At 31.6% G+C, this 22,295-nt stretch overlaps 1 protein-coding gene across 1 annotated transcript in view; it reads left to right on the top strand.

Annotated features, from left to right (window-relative positions):
* LOC129225751 (synaptogenesis protein syg-1-like) overlaps positions 1-22,295 on the top strand; it is a 240,936-nt gene that overhangs the window by 142,337 nt on the left and 76,304 nt on the right. Inside the window, exon 5 of the mRNA XM_054860249.1 lies at positions 13,376-13,478. Coding sequence (XP_054716224.1) covers positions 13,376-13,478 — 103 coding nt within the window. The remainder of the gene's footprint in view (positions 1-13,375; positions 13,479-22,295) is intronic.

Raw genomic sequence — 22,295 nt, forward strand, 5'->3', positions numbered from 1 at the left:
ACTTAATCTATCTAGTTGGTTCCCGAGACATGATTTGCTTTAATAGGGAATATTTTGAAATAATGCAAAAAGTTTCAAGGATAAATTCAGAAATGTTACTGACTTATGTGGGAAAACCTTCCTGGTTTTTGCAAGATATGTTACTGGTTGAAATTGGGCAGATCAGCTACCTGTTATTTTCCAGGAATGTTTCTAAATCGTTTTTACAGTGTACTATGTAGGGATTTTAGAGAAGATAGTTGCGCTTTTTTGCTTGATAGTACTCATCAATGTTTGTACAGTTAGTTTCAAACTATTTTCCTCCATTGCATCCGTAACTTCTTGATCACGAAGTTTTGAGTTTTTCTATTTGTCAAAATTATTTTAAGAATACAGACACTCTAAACGGCATGTCAGACGATAACTCTTATGCGTTTTACTCAAAACGTAAAAAAGTAAATTTACATTACATTATTTTGCCTCTCGGTACCTCATATTATAATTAGTTTACAGGAAGTAATAAATATAGTCAATTTAAAAAAATGAAGCTTTTCTGAACCCGTTACTTTCAAGTAATGTAAACTTAAATTCTCCAAGAATCCAAATCCCCATTTTAAATTAAGCAAATACAAAACTTGAATGCAAGAAATATCTTTGCAAAATAAAGAAAATGTCTTTACGTCAATTATTCGCATACTTTGTATTATTTTGGTTTATTTCATTCAGTTCGTTTTTAATCCAATGCCAGAATTTTGGATTAATCAATACCTTCAATATTGAGCATTTCAATGGGTACAATGCAGATGTACGATTCTGCATTTAAAAACGAGCCTTTGGTATGCCGAGTAAATACTATTAACAATACAAGTAAATAAAAATAATAGATGAAGTAAAATAACATGCCATGATAATACTAATATTAATGATGTAAAATAATGGAATGTGGCGCAAAGTAAAAAAAAATAAATGACTGAACTTTTTCAAAATGAAAACAATTACAAATTTGTTTTGAAAATTACAATACATAAAGACAGAATCTTGTATTTTATAATAAAACTTGCATTGAAACAGTATTTTTTACTTTTGGCAATCAATTTAATCCTTCAAAAAAGAAAAAAAACGGAAAATGCTCTTTTTTTTTCTCATGGGGAAATGTGATAAATAAAAATTTTTCTAGTGAAATAGTTTCTTTCTGAAAATAAAAATTATTTTTGATAAATTTAATCAATAAATAATATATTGAACGAATAAATGAAAAGGTAATTAAAGAATAAATGAATTATTTAATTAATTGATGTCTGAAGAAAAATAAATGATTGACGAAAAGAGTGAATGAATAGCAAAATAAGTGAATGAATGAGCAAATAAGTGAATGAATGAGCAAATAAGTGAATTACTAAACGAAGGATTGTAAGTGACTTAATTAACAAAAGAGTACGGAAGCGACTCGGTAAGTTATTGTGTGAGTAAACGAAATTAACTATTATAATTTGCCCCATCGATTTTGCCCCGCAGGTACGCGATGACTAATTGTAAAAAATATTTAAAATAGGAATAAGCTTAGGGGAAACTGTTGTACCTTGAACCATTTCTAAAACTTTTTGGTTATAAAAAAATAATGCGTGATTTTTATCGTTTTTATTTATTAAAACTTAACTTCAAGCCATTTTGCATAAGTAGAAAAATATTTCGGATTGTAAAGAAATATTTTTCTATTTTTGTATATTTTTTACAAATTTTATGTAACTGGGTCCATGGTACATGATGCTCGTATACCTTGAGATAGACCTCTTGTACTTGCTTAACTGCAGAACTTACGTTGTATTCAAGTTTACTCGACCCACTTTCATTCAACTTTCTTAAATGCCTAGTAATGGTTGACCTGCTCACTTAAAATACTTTTTCGGCCTCTCTAAAAGTCATTTTTTTGTCAGGATCATTACCTCTTACTGCTTCAATAGCATTTTGAAATGCCTCAACATCTACTGGATCCCTCTTGATTCCAGTTTTACTTCGAGGCATGATGAAATCATGCCTAAAAAAAGAAAGCAACCACTACAACCTATTGTACCTTGATCCAGTGATTCAAAGTACAGGATGGGGCTTGGTTTCAAGGTACACGAAGGTGCATGTTTATACAAAAGTGGCTACTCTAACCTAACAGCTACTTAAAAAGTAAAGACTAGATCGAGAGATAGGCAATAGATAGGATGGTCAATCAGTTGGGCAACACTAGTCTTTAAAAGTTCAATTTTATTTAAGTAACACTGGAATTATTTACTTTTGTTTGCATAAACCATAAAACAATCACTGTCCACATAAAAGCTGGAGTTTCAACCGGCCGGTGGTGAGACTGTAATGGGTGACATAGTACCGTGATTCCTCACTAGGTAAATGCGATAGCTGATTAGAGTGCGTGGCGTAAGGTACACCATGGTCAAGGTACAACAGGCTCCCCTATACTACACCGAACATTAGAAGGCTTCAATTAATATTAAAAATGTTAATTACAAGAAGATTGCTAATCAATAATACCAAAGAAAAATCTTACAACAAAATATTACAACATGAATATCCATTTTTGAAAATTGCCTGTAATATCATATGCTTTAATCTGTAGTGGTATTTTTTTCCTTACTGGGATATACTACATGGACTACTAAATAGTTAAAATATTACTAGATAGGTGGCTTTAAAAGCAGAGTAAATATTTGACCATCTCACATTGCCCCACATCCCCCTACAATTTATACGAAGTGAAAACTACAGCTAATTTAAATTAATGTTACTGAAATAATAATAAATATATCTCGTCGTGATAAACCTTCAAGAAACCAGATCCACATTTGAAAAAGGCAAATGCAAATCTTGAATCTAATAAATATCCTTACAAAATAAAGAAAATGTCTTTACGTCAGCCATTCATATATTTTATGTCCTCTCGGTCTATTTCATTCAGTCCCCTTTTGCTCCAATGCCAGAATTTCGGATTCACCAAATAATCAATACCTTCCATGGGTACAATCTACAAGTACGACTCCGCACTGAATCCTGAAGCGGAGATCACATAAACCCATCTTCTGCATCCACTTGACGCACAGAAGTTGATTCGAAAAGCGAGCCTTTGATATGCAAATCGTCTGCAGTTCGAGGCGCCGCGGTAATCGGCAAAATACCTGAAGATAGAGTACGGCGAAAGCTGGATTAAGCGAACACATTTTGGACTGCACGAACAGTTGTAATGGGAATCGGATTGGGAGATTGAGAAGTATTGCGATCTTGTGGTAATTGGGACAAAACAAAGAACTTTATACCATTTTTTTTCGTATTTTTTTCTCGTTACAGAAACATTATCAGCGAAAAGAACATTCAGTTTAGATCAATGATATTAGAAATGTATTGATTTTCATGTATATTATTCTTTCTTATGATGAAACAAGTTGACACTTTGCAGTTCTTGACGAGATATCTCTTCCATTTAACATGTAATTCTGGGACCCACTTTGCAGTTCTTGACGAGACATCTCGTCCATTTAAATGTAATTCTGGGTTTAGCCAACCGCAAGGGAGTTAAATAATGGTCCTGCAGCAATGATGATGTTTCCTTAAGTCGAAAGTACTACTTTCAATCACTGATATTTGTAGAATAAGCAAAAAAAAAAAAAAAAAAAACATGGACACAGAAAATATTTTATTTTTCCAACATTCAATTTTGAATTATTATTATTATTTTAAATGTCTGATTTTTAAACCAAAACGTTTCATGGTGTGACGCCGCAAATGATGATAACCATCTTAAATCGAAGCGCGTGATTGTCTTTTCTGGCAAGATATCGCCTTTTAAGTATTTTTTTTTCACCTGAAGTAATTTATTAGTGGAACGAGAATCGTTATTTAAATAAAATATTCATTTAGAGAAGTTTAGCAGTGTCCTGAAACTTTCTGGTAACCCTAGCGATTTGTTCACTTGGGACGTCAATAGCGAAAATGAAAACAATGGCTGCATGCCATTTAAGTTTTTTTTTTTTTTTTTTAAAGAGAAAATAAGTCAAAATAAAGACAAAAAAGTAACTTACCTCATGCGTTTGATCATGCTCTCTCAATTTTTTTTTTCTTGAAAAAGGGAAGCAACCGAATCCAACCAACCCCCCCCCCCCCAAAAAAAAAAAAAAACTGAAACGAATTTTAAGTTTTCAGGTTTTTGTGTCGACAAATTTATTCAACACTGAATGACCTTTGAAATGTATATGGGTGATTCTCCAAAAACGTGACATTTTCCAATCACATTAAAAAAAAAAAAAAAAAAATCTGAAAAAAATTATACTTATAAAGTATAGAAGAATATATATATAGAGAATATATATAGAGAAAAATAGAGGAAACTCACTTTAACTATGTTTCACCCTCAAAAGAGAGTTAACATTTTCATACAGCAAGAGAATGACAAGCAGCACCGGGAGAGTTACAAAATAAATTTCTTTATAGATTATCTAAAATGTAACTATAATAATAAATAAATAACTAAAGCCTAAATCAAAAAGTATGGCTGTTAAATTACATAACAAAATTGATGTAAAACCTCCCTTAATGGACACCCCCAGTTTCTTCGTGTACAAGTTCCATATAGGTTTTCCATATTATTCACTCTGAATAGCTTACATTCCGAAAAATGGACATTCATTTCAACGAAAAAAATCGATTGCTACATTAAAACCTTCTAGTATGATAAAATTTACAAAAAGAAAAGTTACCTTCTCATTACCTGCGTATTGTTTTATAGTTCAGGAAATACAAACATAAAAAACAAAAAGGGAATCAGCAATATTAATAACATATATTTTACTTTTAATTTAAAGTAGCTATGAAATTTATAGCAACATCACTAACCCATTCGAGCAACATTTAGATAAACAAATAACTAAAAAATAAATCTTTTTTGGAACGATTCCTCTGAACAGCAACAAAATAAATAAATAAATAAGTAAAATAAAATATAATTAAAATAAATTAATAGAATTATTCCACTGATACATTTTTCATTTATCGTTTGCCGAATTTAAATAATCTATGGGATGTGTTGCCAGTGCTTGAGAAATAATTCTAGGAGAGTTTTTTTTAGGACAGGAGTATGACATTTTCCATACAATTTGCCTGTTGCGTAAGCCCAGGATTATAATTAAGGTAAATAATGTCACTTTTTCGATTCTAACCTCTTAATTCAACTACACACTATGAGTGAATTTTTTTTTCTTTTTAAATTTAACACAGAATTTTTTTTTTTTTTTTGTCCAGGAGAATGACAGCAAAAATGTAACGTACCCATTTTTGAACTTCAAAGTTTTCGTAAGAACATCAGACAAACCATATGAAGTTGATACTCAAGGAATCCAACAAAATGGTGATAATAAACAGTGTTGTAGCACAGCATATCAAAAATTCCTTTTTTTTAATCTATAATAATTGCACTCCTTACTAGGATAGAAGAATGACATGAAACCTGGGGACAAAGTTTAAACGATGTACCTTGATGATTTAAATAATTTAATTTATATGCCATTTTACACCTTTAAGAATGCTTAATTTTTCACTACAAATTGAATTTGTGGAATGTTGATATAATTTTTTCAAATAATTTGTCCATTTGAAAAACTGAAACTTTTTTCTGGTTATTTACAAAAATTTGCAGAAAAAAACTAAATGAGTTATTGTTTTAATAAGAGTGGAATAACATCAGATAATTTATTTCTAACTATTAAAAAAAAATGAAAACACTTTTGGAGTTAAACAATTTTTGTGTTAGGCTACTGGGACATACTTTTGTTAGGATTTTGTAGAATCAATCATATACGTAGCGAAAAAAAATCAATTTTCATTTTTAAGAATCATTTTCAAGTCCGGTGACTTAGGGAGCCATTTTTAAAGGGCTAAATCTCCTTTCCTAGACGGTCTATAGTCCGAACACGAAAAGTTGAGCTTTGCTCCGCCCCGTTTGGAATTATTGTCCATTTACGTGAAGGGGTGATATGTAGAGAAAAGTTGGAGCGGAATTTGCAAGAGCGTCATTGGTTCTATAGATTGAATACGTCACCTTGGAATTTAAGAAATTAGCCAAAGAGCTACAAAATTTTAATTTTGTGAGGTCAGGGCAGTTGTCTCATTGAACAGGTGACATCCTACCTAAGTGAGTGGGTTTTGGTTTTACTTCTTCCAGCATCCAATGGTCAGAGATAACAATGCCACCGATAATTAATTTCAATTGAAAATTGCTGCAACTTAAATCTTTCAGGTCTCAATAACCACATAAAAAAATATACTGGGAGAAATTTTTTTTTCATATCACCAAAAAATTGCTAAACTCCAAAATATGGCACGCGTCCTTTCTTCCCTTGCTACCTATTCTAAAGGAATATACCAGTTTTCTCAAATGATTGACAAGGGCCATTTGTTCGCGGTTGGACTATACCAAAATATGAGTGAGTGATCTGTTTAACATCTTACACTGCTCGAGGTAAAGTATCAAATTAAGTATACAACTCGTTCATTCATTTAAATTCCCCCCACATAGTTGTATGTTTAATGTTCCCAAATCGGTAAAAGTATGAAACCTCACCATTCACTTTGAACCATATGTATTATAGATATCTATATATGACGAAAAGAAGGAAACATAATTTTCAAGTTAGGAAAGAGAAGATAAAGAGCTTCATAAATAGAAAAAGAAAAATTAAATTCGGCAATTTCTTTCGGATAAAACGTTTATCTAGAGAGGAAATGACTTTACTGGGACTTACTTTAACGAGAAAAAACATTTCCTGTAAGACATTTTTGTTTCATTTCTTCTCATCAAAACTGTCATTCTCGTATGTTGACTCTTTTCTTTAATATATCCCGAGGCATTTGTACATGTTCCATTTTAAACGATGTTTTTATTTACGGTTCAGTTGTAAGTTTTCTTGGAAAAAATGTTTCGGAACTCGTTTTCTTTTTCTGGAGAACGTAATGATTACTATGAAAAAAAAACTGTTTTTTTTTTTTTTTTTTTTTTTTTTTTTTTTTGGAGAATGACACATTACGTTGCAAAATATTTTAGAACTGTGTCACAATGTTGTAATATCACGGCTCACTTACAGTGAAATTACTTAAAACAAAAAGAAGTCTTGGGTAAAAGAATGAAACTTTCGACATTCGGTTTTCCACTTAAAAACGAAAAACTTAAACGCTTAAAAAATAAGAAAAAAAAATTATTTACAGCCTACGTTTTAAATTTTAAAATCCCAATTTATTAATTCAAGGTATGTAAAATTTCCATTTAATTTGGGAAGTGTGGATCATTTCAAAAGGAAACAGTTTCATTTTATCTCAGCTATCTTGCTTAATGTTTCGATACATAATATAGAGCAACAAAATAAACTAATAACTAAAAACTTTTTGATAACCGATCATTTTGTGCACTTCTAAAGCAAGTACTATAGTCTTCTAAAACATGTATATTTATCTGCTTATTTGCCTTACTGTTTGTGTGCCACCCAATTACTTCCTAGGACATTTCACTAGTTGGAGTAAAGATGTGACAAGTTTAGTAATAACACTTCTACGAGTAGAGGTCAATTTATGAGTTTTTGTCTAACATACGTTTGCTTCACGCGAAGTGTGACGGGTTGGATCATAGTACATAGTTTTTGCACTGCCCGATTAGAGTATTGGTTTGCTCTAGGCCAAGCATTTTCTTGAGAACCACTTTGTCAAACCTTAAAAAGACAATCACTCACGGAGAACGAGAAGTCATATCTTAGGGATCTTGAGGTGCTCAACCTCTCAACCAAAATATTTGTTGATCTGATGAGCGTCCCACACCTTAAGAACAGAGAAGAAAAGGGAAATAACAAAAATAAATTTTTTTATTTTCGTTCATTTTCTCAATCGGCTACAACAATATTAGTCATTTTTAGTTCAAAAATCGGGCGAAGATTTGGCCTGTTCGGTAATCAGGTTCTGAATAATTGCAGAATAAATTAGCAATAAAAATTTCATGTTTACTCTGCATTTTGACGTATAGCTTAATTTAAACACGTTTCACGAATATTTCACTAACAAGCTATAGTTTAGAAATTTGAGCTCCCGGGCACTAAACTAATTCAAAGCAACTTTCGAATTCAGCACACTAGATGCATTTGTAATCAGTTCCAGTTTTCCCGAAACCAAAAAATGACTGTTGCCCTGACTCCTGCAAAAGACATAGAAACCGCATTGAAATTACCAACTTTCATGTTTTCTGTGTATTAAGTAAGAGCGTTAAGAAAATTGAATAGATCTTATTGGTTAGAGTCATAAAAAAAGACAAGGGGAAAAAATAGCATGCAACCTGTATTACAGTTATAATGAGTTACACTCTCCCAAGATTCACGTTTTGGGCAGATAGTTAGTCCAAAACGAAAATAGTTTCCGCATTCCATTTTCTAATGCTATTTCACAATTTAAGTTTCTGATATTAACTACTAATAAGTGTTAAAAAAACTTTCAATTAACAAATTTCAATTAGAAATTGAAATGCTACTCAGAGAGCATGCAACGACCTTAAGAGCAATGTCCAGCACTAAGAATATTTCTTCTCCTTTTATTTTTTGCTCTAAAATTAATTACTTAAAAGTCGACAGTCAACACTTTCTTCCATTGGTAGTCTCCACGTTTCACCGAAATCTATAGTCAACGAAAACATCGAAAGGTTTTTGCAACTTCCTTAGGTCTATTTTCCCGAGTTATGAGCCCACGTAAAGTGATTTGACCACATAGGTCTTCGTACATTTGCAACGGGGGCCCAAATAAACTAGTTTGGCTTAAGAAACGAAATAACGTTTTTAATGAAATAAACTGTTTCTTCCTATGTTTTTTCAACCACAAGTAAACATTAAACTAAACAAAGTTCTGTTTTTCCCCCAATTTATAAGTATTATTTTTTTACTTTAGAGAAGATAAAAAATAATGTTTTAAGTTTTTACAGGTATTATTTTCGTACACTTCCCCTAGCTTCAAGGATCAAAATTTGTTACATTACACTAAACATTTAAAAAGAAAATTCTTCAATGTTGACAGTATGTATATTTTTTATATAAGTTTGCTAGAGTAAATGTTAAAAAGCAATTAATTTTGCGGTAGTAAATTACTGCTAGTTTTTTTTTTTTTTTTTTCATGAAACTGATTTACATGCTTCGACTTTAAAGTTAAAATTATATCCAGTTGAAAGGAAGGAAGAAATTAATCAAAAACAGCATTTCATGTTATTTATTCAACAGTAAAATGATGTCAAAAAATTAATTCCAACTTTAGATCTTTATTGCCCGGCAATTGGGCCTATGTTGACCTCTTTATTTGGACTCATATCTAGTGGGAATTTACCAGAATTTTGGTCAGATCCGTGTCCCTCAAGGTCGTGATTCTGTTTTGTAGTTAGTTGAAAATTTTTATTTTTCATTTAGCCGTTTTTTTAGCATTTAATTTCATTTCATACGAAAAGAAACTGAAATTATTTAACTTACATTATGTTCCATTGCGTGCAGTTTAACAAATATTTTCAGTTATACTTTCAGTCTTGACAAGAAAAAATAAACAAAGAAAAAAAAAGAATATGACAATAATTTTTACCTTATTTCTAGTTTTGTTACAGATTTATATTTAAAAAAAATACATTTATTGTGGTTTAGCATAAACTTATTGAACGCCGATTCTAAATAAAGATGGTAGCCCTTAGAGTAACATTCCGGTTTGGTACTTCGAAAGAAGAATTCTTCGACAGATATTCAAACCTATTTTTCACAATGTGTTTACCGAATGAAATTTCCGAGAACTGAAATATCGGAATGCGGCACGCGCCTAACATTCGAGACACAAAGGCATTCCCAAGAAGACCCAGAAAATTAATCCCGGCCAAGGATTCTTTGACTCCAAGTACGTTTCCAGTCCAATCTTTTCAACGATGATCGCATAAACCCTTCTTCTTTAACGTATTTGGGGAAGAGAAGTTGACTCTGAAAGCGAATCTTTGATATGCAAATTTCTAGATTTCCAGGGCGAATGGACCAATCACGAAAGGCCAAGGAATAAAATACAACTAGAGAAAACTTTTGTGAAAGAATTCAAAAGCGGAATAAATAATAATAAAAATAATGTATGGAAAAAAGGAAAAGTTTAGAGGGCTGGAGTTGGGACTTAACTCGGACAAAGGCTGCTGTCCCAAAAGAAATCGGCTTCGGCTTTCAACTTCATTTCGATCAAAAACGTCATTCGCACATGCTTTTGACTGACTGACCCTTTTATTTATCAATGGTTTGTTTGTTCTGTATCAACTGATATTTTCAGCTGAAACTGACACAAACGCTACTAAAAATATTCTTTTGAAACTTTTGAACAATGCAGCCAGCAATTCAGATTTATCAATTCTAGAGTGGTATTAAAACGTCTCTCTTTTTCTCGAAACACTTATGTATAGAATTAAAAGTTTCGTCAGGGACCTTTCTTCTTCCTTCATTCAACATTGGAATTTAAATAATCTTAGGTCCCTTTAGCTAACATTTTTATCTAAAAATATTCTTAAATTTAATAATATAAAATATGAAAAGGAAAGGTTTGTAGACCGATTTTGGGTAGTCTAACCAACAAATGACCACTTAAGTGCAGTTGAATTTTAAGAAATTCGTGACATCGTAAAACGAAGTAACACTTGAGAAATAACTTCAGAACATATTTATTTCTGTATGCAGTTATTGACAATAAGAGAAAAATTAAAATAATTTGCTATTTACAATTTTTCTTTTTATCAGATCATTGTGCAAGACTTATCTAATGAAATTATTGGACATTACCATAAAATGAACTTTATTTACTTTGCTAAATTAAAATAACAATAATAACGTTGCATAATGTTTCATAGTATATAATATTTTAATTTGAATTTACTTTAATGAAAAAATACTTAACTTTAGAAAAAATATCTTTTTTTTTGCTACAATATGCATAAATCTACCGATAGTATAGTCTGCAGTATAAAGAAAAAAATAACTTGCAGCAAGCCCAATATCCTCAAGTGGCGTGTGCACTTGGTGAACGCCATTATTTATTTATTTATTTATTTATTTATTTATTTATTTATTTATTTATATAAATTATAAGAGGAAACATGTAGATATAATCCATATTCCTAACATTAATGTTCATAATTTGATAATATCAGTGTCAATTTACAATATTTGAAAAAAAGAAAAAGTAGAAAACTTGAGAAGAAAGTAGGTCGTCAAATTTAGTCTTGACACAAGAGAGTGTCCGCAGACAATTTTTTAGTTACCCGTTAGCTTTTAGTTGTTAATTGAGTTTACATATATGTAGAAGAATTTGGGGCACAAAGAAATGAATAAGCTATGTGAAAAGGAAAAATATCTTCACAGTTTTCAGTGTCACCTATCTATCAATATTTTAACTTTTTTCTTAAGCCTACTATAAATAATTCCAGGTAAAAACTAAATTGCTCTAAGGATCAAGGTATATAATGAAACAACTAATTTTCCTGCTTTGATGCACCTCATGACATAATCAACATTTTGTGGTTCATGTCAAATAACTTCTGTTATTGTAAAATGATAAAATCTTTTTTATTAACATGGAAAGCATTGAGATCTACTGATGACAATTACAGCACATTTTTGATTAATATTAGGCATGTTTAGATTTTAAGTGTTTAATACGATTTGTCAAGTGCACGTGGGACAAAGTGAGATAGTGCTATTCGTTTACTTATTCATTTATTTATTAAAACACTTGCGCATTAATTCACAAAATGATTCTACAATCACTCAATTATTTATTTAATCATTCATTTATTTTTTTGTTCATTTACTATTTTATTTATTCATTTACTTTTTCTCATATATTAATTAAAAATTGTTTTCCACTTCATTATTTGCTCCCTTATTTAATTTAGTTGTTCATTTGTTTATTCATTTTAGGAAAAAAGTTTTCAACAACTAAATAGGAAAAATTATTATTTTTCACCTTGCCTTATCCATACAGGAGGTTAAGTGAAATTTTCCCACTTTTTGTTTTTGAATGTACAATATAATTCTAAGTTGAGCGTATGTATGACCGTGTTACTTCTCCCGAATGGCAGTGAACTGACCATTGAAACAGGTATTGATCGATTCGTTTTTCTCCCGTTTTTATATTTTACTTTTTAGCATAATCCTCCAATAATAATTAGCAGAGATATCAATCAAAAACTATTAGTTATGATACTTAGATTTCGACATGAAATCCCTAATTTTTGAAGTCTTTCCTCCATTCAAATTATTATTCAGTGCTTCAACTCAACTTTCCGGAACAATGCTTTTATTAAAATTTGTAGCATGAAGAAAATCATTGAGAAGAAACATCTGTTTCCAGTGCTTTTCTCGAATATGAACAAATAAAATTCTGGATTTTGTTCTAAAGCTTTTTCTGTAATCGGGAAATATAAAGCGTTTCCTTTTTTTTTTATTTTTCCGCAATCTGCCGCAGAATTTTAATGTTTTTTTTTCTTCAAGCCTGATTGTCGAAACCGCGTCACCTGACATTTTTTTTTTTTTTTTTTTTTTTTTGACCTGGACCGTGCAAAGCCGAGCGACGCAACTAGTTTATTCGTAAAATGCACGGTTCATTATTTAATTCACTGAAATTTTCAAATCAAATTTATTATTTGCTTATATTGAAAAGCGTATGTTATCTTAATTATTTCCTTTCAATCCCAATCCCCTAAATAATAGATTTCTGCATTTCAATGTTTCAAACTTAGTATGCTATCAGGTTTACAGATAATTTTACTGGTTTTTTTTATTTTTTATTTTAAGTTTATAAACTGAATGATTTAATCTATTTCAAAAGTTAAATGCATAAACATTTTTGTATATATTTTTTAATCTTGGAGATGTATTTTGAAGTAAGATTTTTAATGACGTGAATGGACCAGTGAATAATAAGGAACCTAGCGCTGCCTTAATAATTGTAGCAAAATTGGATATTTTTCTTTGTCAATTACTCGTATCTTTGTAGTTATCGCCTATTACGTAGTTCAAAAGGATAAAAACAAACAAGCAAATGCTTTAATGAGAGAGAATTTATCGCGCAGGAAGTAACCTGACATTCTTAAAATGTTCGACATTCTATGTATTATTTTTGGTTCTGTGCTCATTAAATTAACTTTCAACCGCTGATTTCTATTTCCCATTTTTTAAAAATGCTTTTCCACTTTTGATATTTATCCTTTCATGAAATTGAAAACAATCAGTCCTAGGCATATCTTCTAATATTTTTTTCGTATGAGCTTTTTAATTTTTTTTCATTTATTCGTTATTTAACTATATATTTGTGTTTTCAGACAAGCCAAAAATTACTGGACTTAATCCATCATCTAGAACAACAGTCAGTTTATATCAAGGAACTCGTTTAGTTTGTGAAGCAGAAGGAAATCCTCCACCTAGGTGAGTGTTGTTTACATTCTGTTTAAAAAACTATTATTTCTTGAAAATCATTCTTAATATAGCGATGACTTGCTGCACTTTAAGTGCTGAGTTTTGATATCTTTGCAATGGATAGTTTAAAAGTTTAGGTGAGCGAGAGAATCTACGAGGGCTGTTCAATAAGTAATAAGACTAAATTTGTAAAAAATACGGAATGACTTCAATCGTCATAATGTACATGGTTTTTTTAAGAATAAATTTTGCGGTACTAAAAATGCATTTGTCCCGATCTTCTGTTCACTTCTGAAAAACTTGTGAAAATTAAGTTTGTCAGAGCTCTTTCAAAACCGCTTCCGCTGACTTTAGACATGCTTTGTTGCTTTCAAAATGTTTCCCTCACAATGGTTTATTTAGTTGAAGAATAAGCCAGAAATCACTGATGTAAAATAATTACGTGATTCTTCTTGATGATAATAACAGCGGTGTTAATCATAGTTTCTGTGATGGACGTTGAAAGTTGTCCCTCACGTTCAATGTCTTCCACATTTTGCCTGCCTTCCTTAAAACCTAACCGGCCGGCTAAAAGTACCAACTCTAAGCATTGCTCCGTGGTTGAAAACTTCACGTATCATATCAAAGATCTCCGATGTTGATTTTTGCAGACGAAAACAAACTTTAATCGTATAACTCTGCTCCAACGACGCTTTCATCTTGACAACTGGCTGCGTCTTGTAAGCGCCCGCCAACGGGCTTCAATTCAATCACGTGATACTCAGGAACATGTTTCTGTATGCAGCAACTTATCGGTAGCTTTTGTTAATACAAACAACAGACATTATTCGTGCCACAGAAATTAACATTCCAATGAGTGGTTTCGCGCAGCAAAATTAGTCTTATTACTTACTGAACAGCGACGTATATTTGTTATTGAACATTTAGGAATTCTTATCTAAAGAATATAACAAATCATTTGTGAAACTTGTAAATTTGATTTAATAGTTTTAATACTGTCTAACTACTAATCACATTTTTATTGATTCCTCTTTCATTTTGGTGTAATATAGTATCGACGGTTTGTGCGTATGTAATATATAGAGTAAGTAATACCACTCTGTTTAACCAAACCCTTCTTTATACTAAAAGCCTAACACATTTGCCTCAAAAAATGTACTGCCCTCAAACGCCCACTCTGACTTCCGGTATACCTTTCAACACTACCTGGCGCGAAACAGGGATACCGCTGATATGGCGATAGATCCAACAAATCAAATCAAACTGTTAATTGGTTATTTTCAAAATTTAAACTTTGAAATTAACCAATTGTGTTATTCGCTATTATATTCTAATGCCTTCCGATCGGTGGCAGTGGCAGGGGTACCAAAATTGAATTATCCACGTTCCCCCGATTTGGGATCACTTTTGCTCTATGTTAAACGCGAAAAAGCGACAGACATTAAGTATTAAAGGGCGTTGATTTAACAAAAAAAAAAAAAAGAGTAGACAAATGATTCTATAAAAAAGCGTTCAAATCATAATGATAAAAAATAATAATAATAAATAAAAAGAAATAAAAAAAATAAAAAAAACTTACACTTACAAAACAAGAATAAAATAAAATAACTGCCATTCCATCTGGTGTTTTGCAACTGTAATTCTGTCCGCTATGTTAAAAAAAATATCACTAATTTAAACGTAACACAGGGGTCAATGTGTAACATCATAACATTCAAAAAGAATAGTATAGCATAACATTCAAATGTAACATATAGCATTTAAAGTAACTATCAGAAAAAAAAAAATACTCACCTTGCTGGATGACTTTAAAATACAAGGCAGTTAAATAATCATGAAAGTTGTGCTACGTAATCTTCTTGAAAACATTATCAGATTCTATTTAGTTGTTAATTCATTTTCGAAATAGCAAATACAATGCGACAATGCAAAATATAGAAAATGTTGAGACATTAATACAAAACAATTTTTTTCATGATCATGCATACTGTTTCATTTCATTCTTATTGATAACAAGATCAGGAACACTTAACATTCTCCTGAATGTTCCACAAAAAACAAAAATTTGATCCTTTTTTAAATTACTTATGTACGAACAATTGCGTAGCACAAAATTAATGTGATAACAGATAAAAAATATGATTAATTGGCGGCAGTTTTAAGAATTTGTTTAAAAGAATCCAGTTTCAAACATAATTTGTACCATTTTCACGGAAATAACCCGTTCATTTAACCTTCAAAAAACATGTGATGTTAAGCCCAACGGATACAACCAGAATTGTAAACTTGAAATAAGATAACTAGAATAACACCGATCAAATATATATAAGGCAGGAAATGTGTATAGTGAAAAAAGATATGAAATGGTTTCCAGATCGTAATGAGAAAATATGGCTTAATCTTTTTTGACGGGAAAATTGTTCCATTATTTTCAAGATCTTTTCTAATTTCATAATATATAGGTAATTCGACAAAAAAATCCAATTTAGAGATTTTATTTTTCTGCTAATACTTTTATTCTTTATGTTTGAGAGGTTTTTTTTTTACTTGTCATTGCCTCAAAATAAGGGAGTTAAAATAGCGATAGTAAAACGTATAAAGTTTACCCCTATGAGGACCGTAAACTATGCGATAGAGCAGGGAAATTTAAGACGTATTACAAAACGAGCTGATGTGTGCATCACTTGACTTCCTTTTACTCCAATTTAATGTAATTTTCCCATTATTGGCAATTTTAATGTGATTCAATAATTTACTCTCTAAATATCACTACCAGTGGTCAAATTGAAATCAAATTTTAAAAATCGCCAAATTTTTCGCCAAGTTGGCGAAAAAACTTAAGACCAAAAGACTGTCGATATATCGCCAAGTGTCCGCCAAATTATAACACCACTTGAGTATCCATCGAAATTAACAATGATTTCCTCCCAAAAAGGGGCAAAAGATCCCTTTAGAAACACCCGAATGCAACTAAAACAGGAGGTGCACAACTAGACCCCACTAGGAGCCTACGTACCAAATTTCAAATTTCTAGGACATACCGTTCTTAAGTTATGCGACATACATACGCACATACGACATTCGACATCCGCACATACGCACAGATACACATACGTACATACGGACGTCACGAGAAAAGTCGTTGTAATTAACTCGGGGTATGTCAAAATGGATATTTCGGGTGTATACACGTTCTTAGGCACTTATCCGTGTGTGGTCGGGTTGAGAAAAAAACTCAACATTAATTCGAGGGTGAGCAAAATAGAAATTAAGGCCGAATTTTGAGTGAAATTTTTTTCGCGAATACAATACTTCCTTTTTTGTAAAAGAAAGTAAAAAAGGAAGTACAACTCTTAACATCCAAATTGCTGATTATTCGAATTACTTTCTGAATTAGTATTCGTAAAAGAATGATTCTGTCTACGCGCTGATGCCTCTAAAAAACTGGTCAAACATTTTACCATGACACAGATATTCAGGAAGCAATGACTTTCATTTAAAGTATGGTGTGAACACACTGTACTAATTCTGTAAGTACGCTTAACAAGTAAAACGTTGCCTTTCGTGTGATTAACTTAAAGCACCTTTTCTTTGAAGATAGTTCTTATTCCCCATTTTCAACACACCTTCAATAATTAATTAAGGAAGAAATTTTTTTTTCAGACAAAATCAACTATCTCAATTCTTGATTGTTCAGAAGGGTTCTGTCCCAATTAATTCGAATAATTGGAGCTATACTGAGTATTTTTGTACGTTACCTTATCACTATGTATGCTAATAAGGTTGTGAAGTCTCAGTATCATGAAAAAATGTGTGATTTGCATTTTATTTGTATTCGAACATTAATAAAAATAAGGTTGAAGCTTATGTGACGCATGAAGCATTCAAGTTTTTGTTAAATTTTAAATTTTTACTTAAATATTAAGAGGATTAAATCCATTGTGACTTGATTCACTTATGCATCGAAAGCCTCTCTTATGAGTGTAATATTTCGGTGGCAAAATCTACTTTTTAAAATGAGGCGTTCACAGCTAAAGTGGATTAAATACATTTCGACTTCATCCACTTAATCACCGAAAGCATCATTTATAAACGTATCATTTCAGTGTCAAAATCTTCTTTTTAAAACGAGGCGTTCAGGATCAAGTCAAAATGGATTTGATCCACTTTAGCTCTGCCTCATGTATCTCCTAATACCTTTAAATCGTTAGTAATTGCCCTAACAATGTCCCTGCATTTGTGTGTGAAAATAAAAAGGATATTGATATGCCTGGTTCAAACGATAATTCTATTTAAGAAATTTGCTTCTTTGGTTCAGCGAAAAACTAATACAATAACTTCCAGGATTATTAATTAAAAAGATTTGTACCAAATATGCTTTGAGACATTTGGAACAAACAAGCAGTAATCAGTTCTTCTTTGAAGGAGACCAAAAAAAAAGTTCAATAGATAAATAAAGACACACGCACACAAAGTTATCGGATCGGAATTAATCCCTCAGGCGTTGGACCATATTGTGAGACATATTGAGACATCTAGCAGCCTCAGTTTGTGAGGACCCCATTTATATCCATCCAACTATCTGCCAACTTAATGAATCAAGTAAATAACTTCTCGACTCGCTCGACTCTTGCTACTGGAGCGTTGATTATATGAGTTAAATATTTTGATTATATTGACTGCAGTTGTTAGCAGTCAACGACAATGCCAACAATGCTTATAGAAGCAGAGCTAAACTTAAAATTTACCCAGTTATGGGAGTCTAACTATTACACAAGTTTTCTCGCTCTTACATTGAGCACTCAATCATTGTAAAAATGTTTTCACTTTTGCTGAAGACTTTACAAACATTGTAACTGTGCCATTGATATAAACTATAAATTTTGTTCGAATTAATATAACTGATTTTTTTAGCATTGAGTTTTGAAAAGTATATAATATCAGAGTATTTAAATTTTTTAATTCCCATGTATTTTAGGAATTGAGAAAAGCTATTTTTTTTTTAATTCTAGAAATGAATAATAAACTGACTTTTCAACAATTTTGCTTTTTTTCGGTTTTATTGTAATTTAAGAGAAAAACAAGTTTTGTAATAAATGAAAATAATTTTGTAATTTATTACCCTTAAATAAAAATCATTTCCTTAAGTACCAGTAACATACATGAAATACACCACCAGCTTAGTCATTTCGTGCTTATTACGACTCGTCAGCTCCTAATAGAAAGTGACTGAGCTTTAGGTGTAAAACCTCTTAAGGAAGCCAAGAGTGCCAAACAAACTGGTAGCTAATATAGTATTAGTACCATAGTGTATTCCATGTATTTCTGCCTTAGTCCTGGCTATAGGGTGGTAACATACTGAAAATACCAGTAACATGTTTAACTTTACTTTTCTTCATTTGGTCAGTTTTGTTTCTTCATACAGGTAAATATTTCACTGAAAATAAAAATTTAATTTATTGTGTATTCGTCTGTACAACTTTTTTTAAAGTTATACTTCCCCGCTTGTTGAATGTAAAAAGTTTTTTTTTCTCTAAGTATATTTTATGAATTATTGAATCGTATGCATAATCGCTCATGTAATCGCTACTAAGATGTTCTGCTATACGCTAAAGGGTGAAATTTTCAATAGTTGGGGAAAAAGTTATCTTAATTCATTGGCGTTTTCGGCACCAATGACTGCGCGAGGAATGTTTTCATTTGCATGCGTACACAAACAATAAGGAAAAATTAATTTCCGTAGGGTTACCACAAAATAACAGGGTTATCAAAATAACGGACGCAAAAATTTAATGACCTGACCAATTTCCTACTTATCAAAATATCCCTGCAAAAACAAAATCAAAGAGCGTAAATTGAAAATTATTTTAAGTTTTTTTTTTTAATTTTTACGAAGATTCTGAGTAAGTTCACATGTTTCCAAAATTTAATCTAAAAGGTTGCATTATTTACTGAGATAAAGCACTCGCAATGAACAAAAAAAAAAAAAAAAAAAAAAAAACGTTCAACTGTACCACGCCCTTATAAGCTATTGCCGCCAAATCTGCTTTTGTGCCCTCTAAGGTTTACCAGCCGAAAGAATTTTGCTTGACTCCGTTCATTACTTCTCCAGATATATCTGTCACAAGTAACGAGAGAAAAAAAATCGATCGCTCAAACCCCGTTTAAGTTAATGGCACCAAAATTGAATCAACACCTGTACCTTCTAGGGTCGTCATATGAGGCAGTGAGATGCAAAGCGATGTAAATGAACATTTTCAAGTTTTGAGTAAAACAATTTTAAAGTTTCGGTCCTTGGTAGGCTTTCATTACAAACTTTTTTTAGATTATGCTAGTATACCAGCAACTACCAGAGCTACTAGTACTATATTTTTCCCCAAAATAGAGGAGAGGTTTACCTACCATTTGTACTGGTTATCTCCCAATTTCAAATTTTGCCGCTTACATCCCTTTGCTTCTCACTGCCTCATATTGTTTATATCATCTCGGGTTTGACTGTCTGACAAATATCGCAAAAAGTTCTAAAAATACCGAATTAAAAGTAGCAGGAAATTGTTGTATACTAGTGCGCGTTATAATATTTGTATCGAATATAGCTACGAATAAAAATAAAATATATTTCTAAATACTAAGTGTTCGTGTTTCACCGAATGGCACTCTGTAGGGTGGAATATTTACTATATTTTTTTATACTAAATCTCCGCTATTTTTCTCAAATACCTCACTTTCAAAGTTAACATAAACAAATCCTTATTGCTTAAAGAAGAGTGAGGTCTGAAAGATTTCATTTTCAGTCATTCTATCTATTCACTTTAAAAGAATCATTAGCTGCTGGGAAAAGTTATGAAAAGACTAGAAAAAGGAATCCTTCCATTCAGAAAGTCCAATCAAGAAAAGTGCTCCATTTTATCTACCTCATATTCCATTTTTGCACCTCCATTCTTTATAAGGAGTAAACAAACCAAGAAATCCACTCTATTTTACCCAACGCTGAAAATACTTTTTTTTTTCTCTTGGTGTTGCTTTTCGTAACCGAGTCGTTTTTCTCAGCTGGCGTAGTAAATAGAACGTCGACTCACATTGCTGATGCATTTTATCTTAGTTTCTTATTTCTGTTTTCGACGAGTTCTGAAAGATGACGTTTATATCTTTGTATCTGGAGAAAAGTAAACGAATTTCTAATCGATTTATTTCTATCTTGTACCCAAAGGCAAACATGTAAAATTGAAATGGATACCTTCATTAGATAGGTTTCATTTTTATTCCTTACTGTACAATTCTCGCTAGACGCAACATCATTTTTCTAGAGAAAGGGAATATTTTTTGAGACATACGTTGCTACATCGTAAAAGAGTTCAAATATGGATAAAAAATCAGAATATTATCACCCCCCCCCCGAAAAAAAATATTTTTAACGAAAAAAGAGTTCTGAAGAGGAAGAAGGAACACCTTAAATAAGGAACAAAATTTTTTAACAATATTTTGGTTTTAATCTTGTTAAAAAAATCCTCACATGCTAATCCGGTATTAATTTTACAAATCAATGTTTCAAGTGACAAAGTAATCATCCTAAATAACCCTTCATACTATCCAACCACGGATTGCATGGAATTTTCAAACGTCCAGATAAGACGAATCTATGTGAATATGGGAGAAAAGTAAAAATTTGATGCACGTATTCCGCTCATTTGAATGAGACTGCTTCTGCAAAAGCTGAAATCGGTAAAAAATCAGATTTGTCCATTTACGGCTGTAAAATGGATGTTTGTCTTTCCATACAATCCGTGGTCAGACAGTAGTTAATTATTTTTAGACATTTTTGGTCATCAGTAATCAATTATATGTTTCACCGGGACGTGAGGTAAACTGACCAGGACACCGGGTTTTTTTCTGAAAATCGGGACGTCTGGCAAACTTCTTATAATGCAAATTTATAAGGTGCTGGGCCTCCGCGAGCAGCATTGTTCACCGGCCTCCTCAATCGGGACCTTCTCCTAAGCAGTGGTCCCTGGTTCCCTGGAATCGATTTTGCTTTTGCAAGATCCTCTCGACTTCACAAAACCCTTTTTAGATGAAAACAGCATGAAGCATCCAGTCCTAAGCATTCAGTCCTTGGCATTGATTTGTATTTTGACATCTTGAATTAAAATTATGGTTTTTGCAAATGTAATGGCAATATGAGCCATTTTTTTGAAACAAAGCTAAACGAAGAAACCCAACGAGTTTGACGGGGTGTTTCCATCAGTCTAAACTACTACTTTTAGCCACTGAAGTTGATAGAATGAGCAAAAAAAAAAAAAAAAAAATGGAGCGAGGAAAATCTTTTATTTTCAAAACGATTAATTTTTAATTATTATTATTATTATTATTTTAAATGTCCGATTCTTGAAATAAGACGTGGTCTTTCTGACGCCTCAAGTGATGAACTTTGGCGCATCTCCGATGGCGAGCTGAATGTTTACTCTTGCTGTCGCCGCGTTTCCAGGTTATGATAATTCTAAAGCGAATTAAATATTGCACTCTACGCGTACTATCAACCCTATCGTTGCCAGTACATGTGTGTAAAGAAGCGAATTAACTGCTGCGCTCTGCGCCAATGCATCCGTGAAAAGCATTTCATCACTTGTGATGTCATGCGCAGAAGCGTAAGAAAGGAATTCGAATCTGCGCATTGATTAAAATTTTTTTTTTAAAAATATTAAACATTGTGTAATAATTTTTAAAAAATAGGTCAAATCCTATGTTTTTAAACAATGCTATTGCAAGAAAAAATATTTTTAAATCTTCGGAAACGACCTCATTCGTGATAGAGAAAAAAAAATTGAA

The sequence above is a fragment of the Uloborus diversus genome, chromosome 7, assembly GCF_026930045.1.
Source record: "Uloborus diversus isolate 005 chromosome 7, Udiv.v.3.1, whole genome shotgun sequence".
In the NCBI taxonomy this organism is placed as follows: Eukaryota; Metazoa; Arthropoda; class Arachnida; order Araneae; family Uloboridae; genus Uloborus; species Uloborus diversus.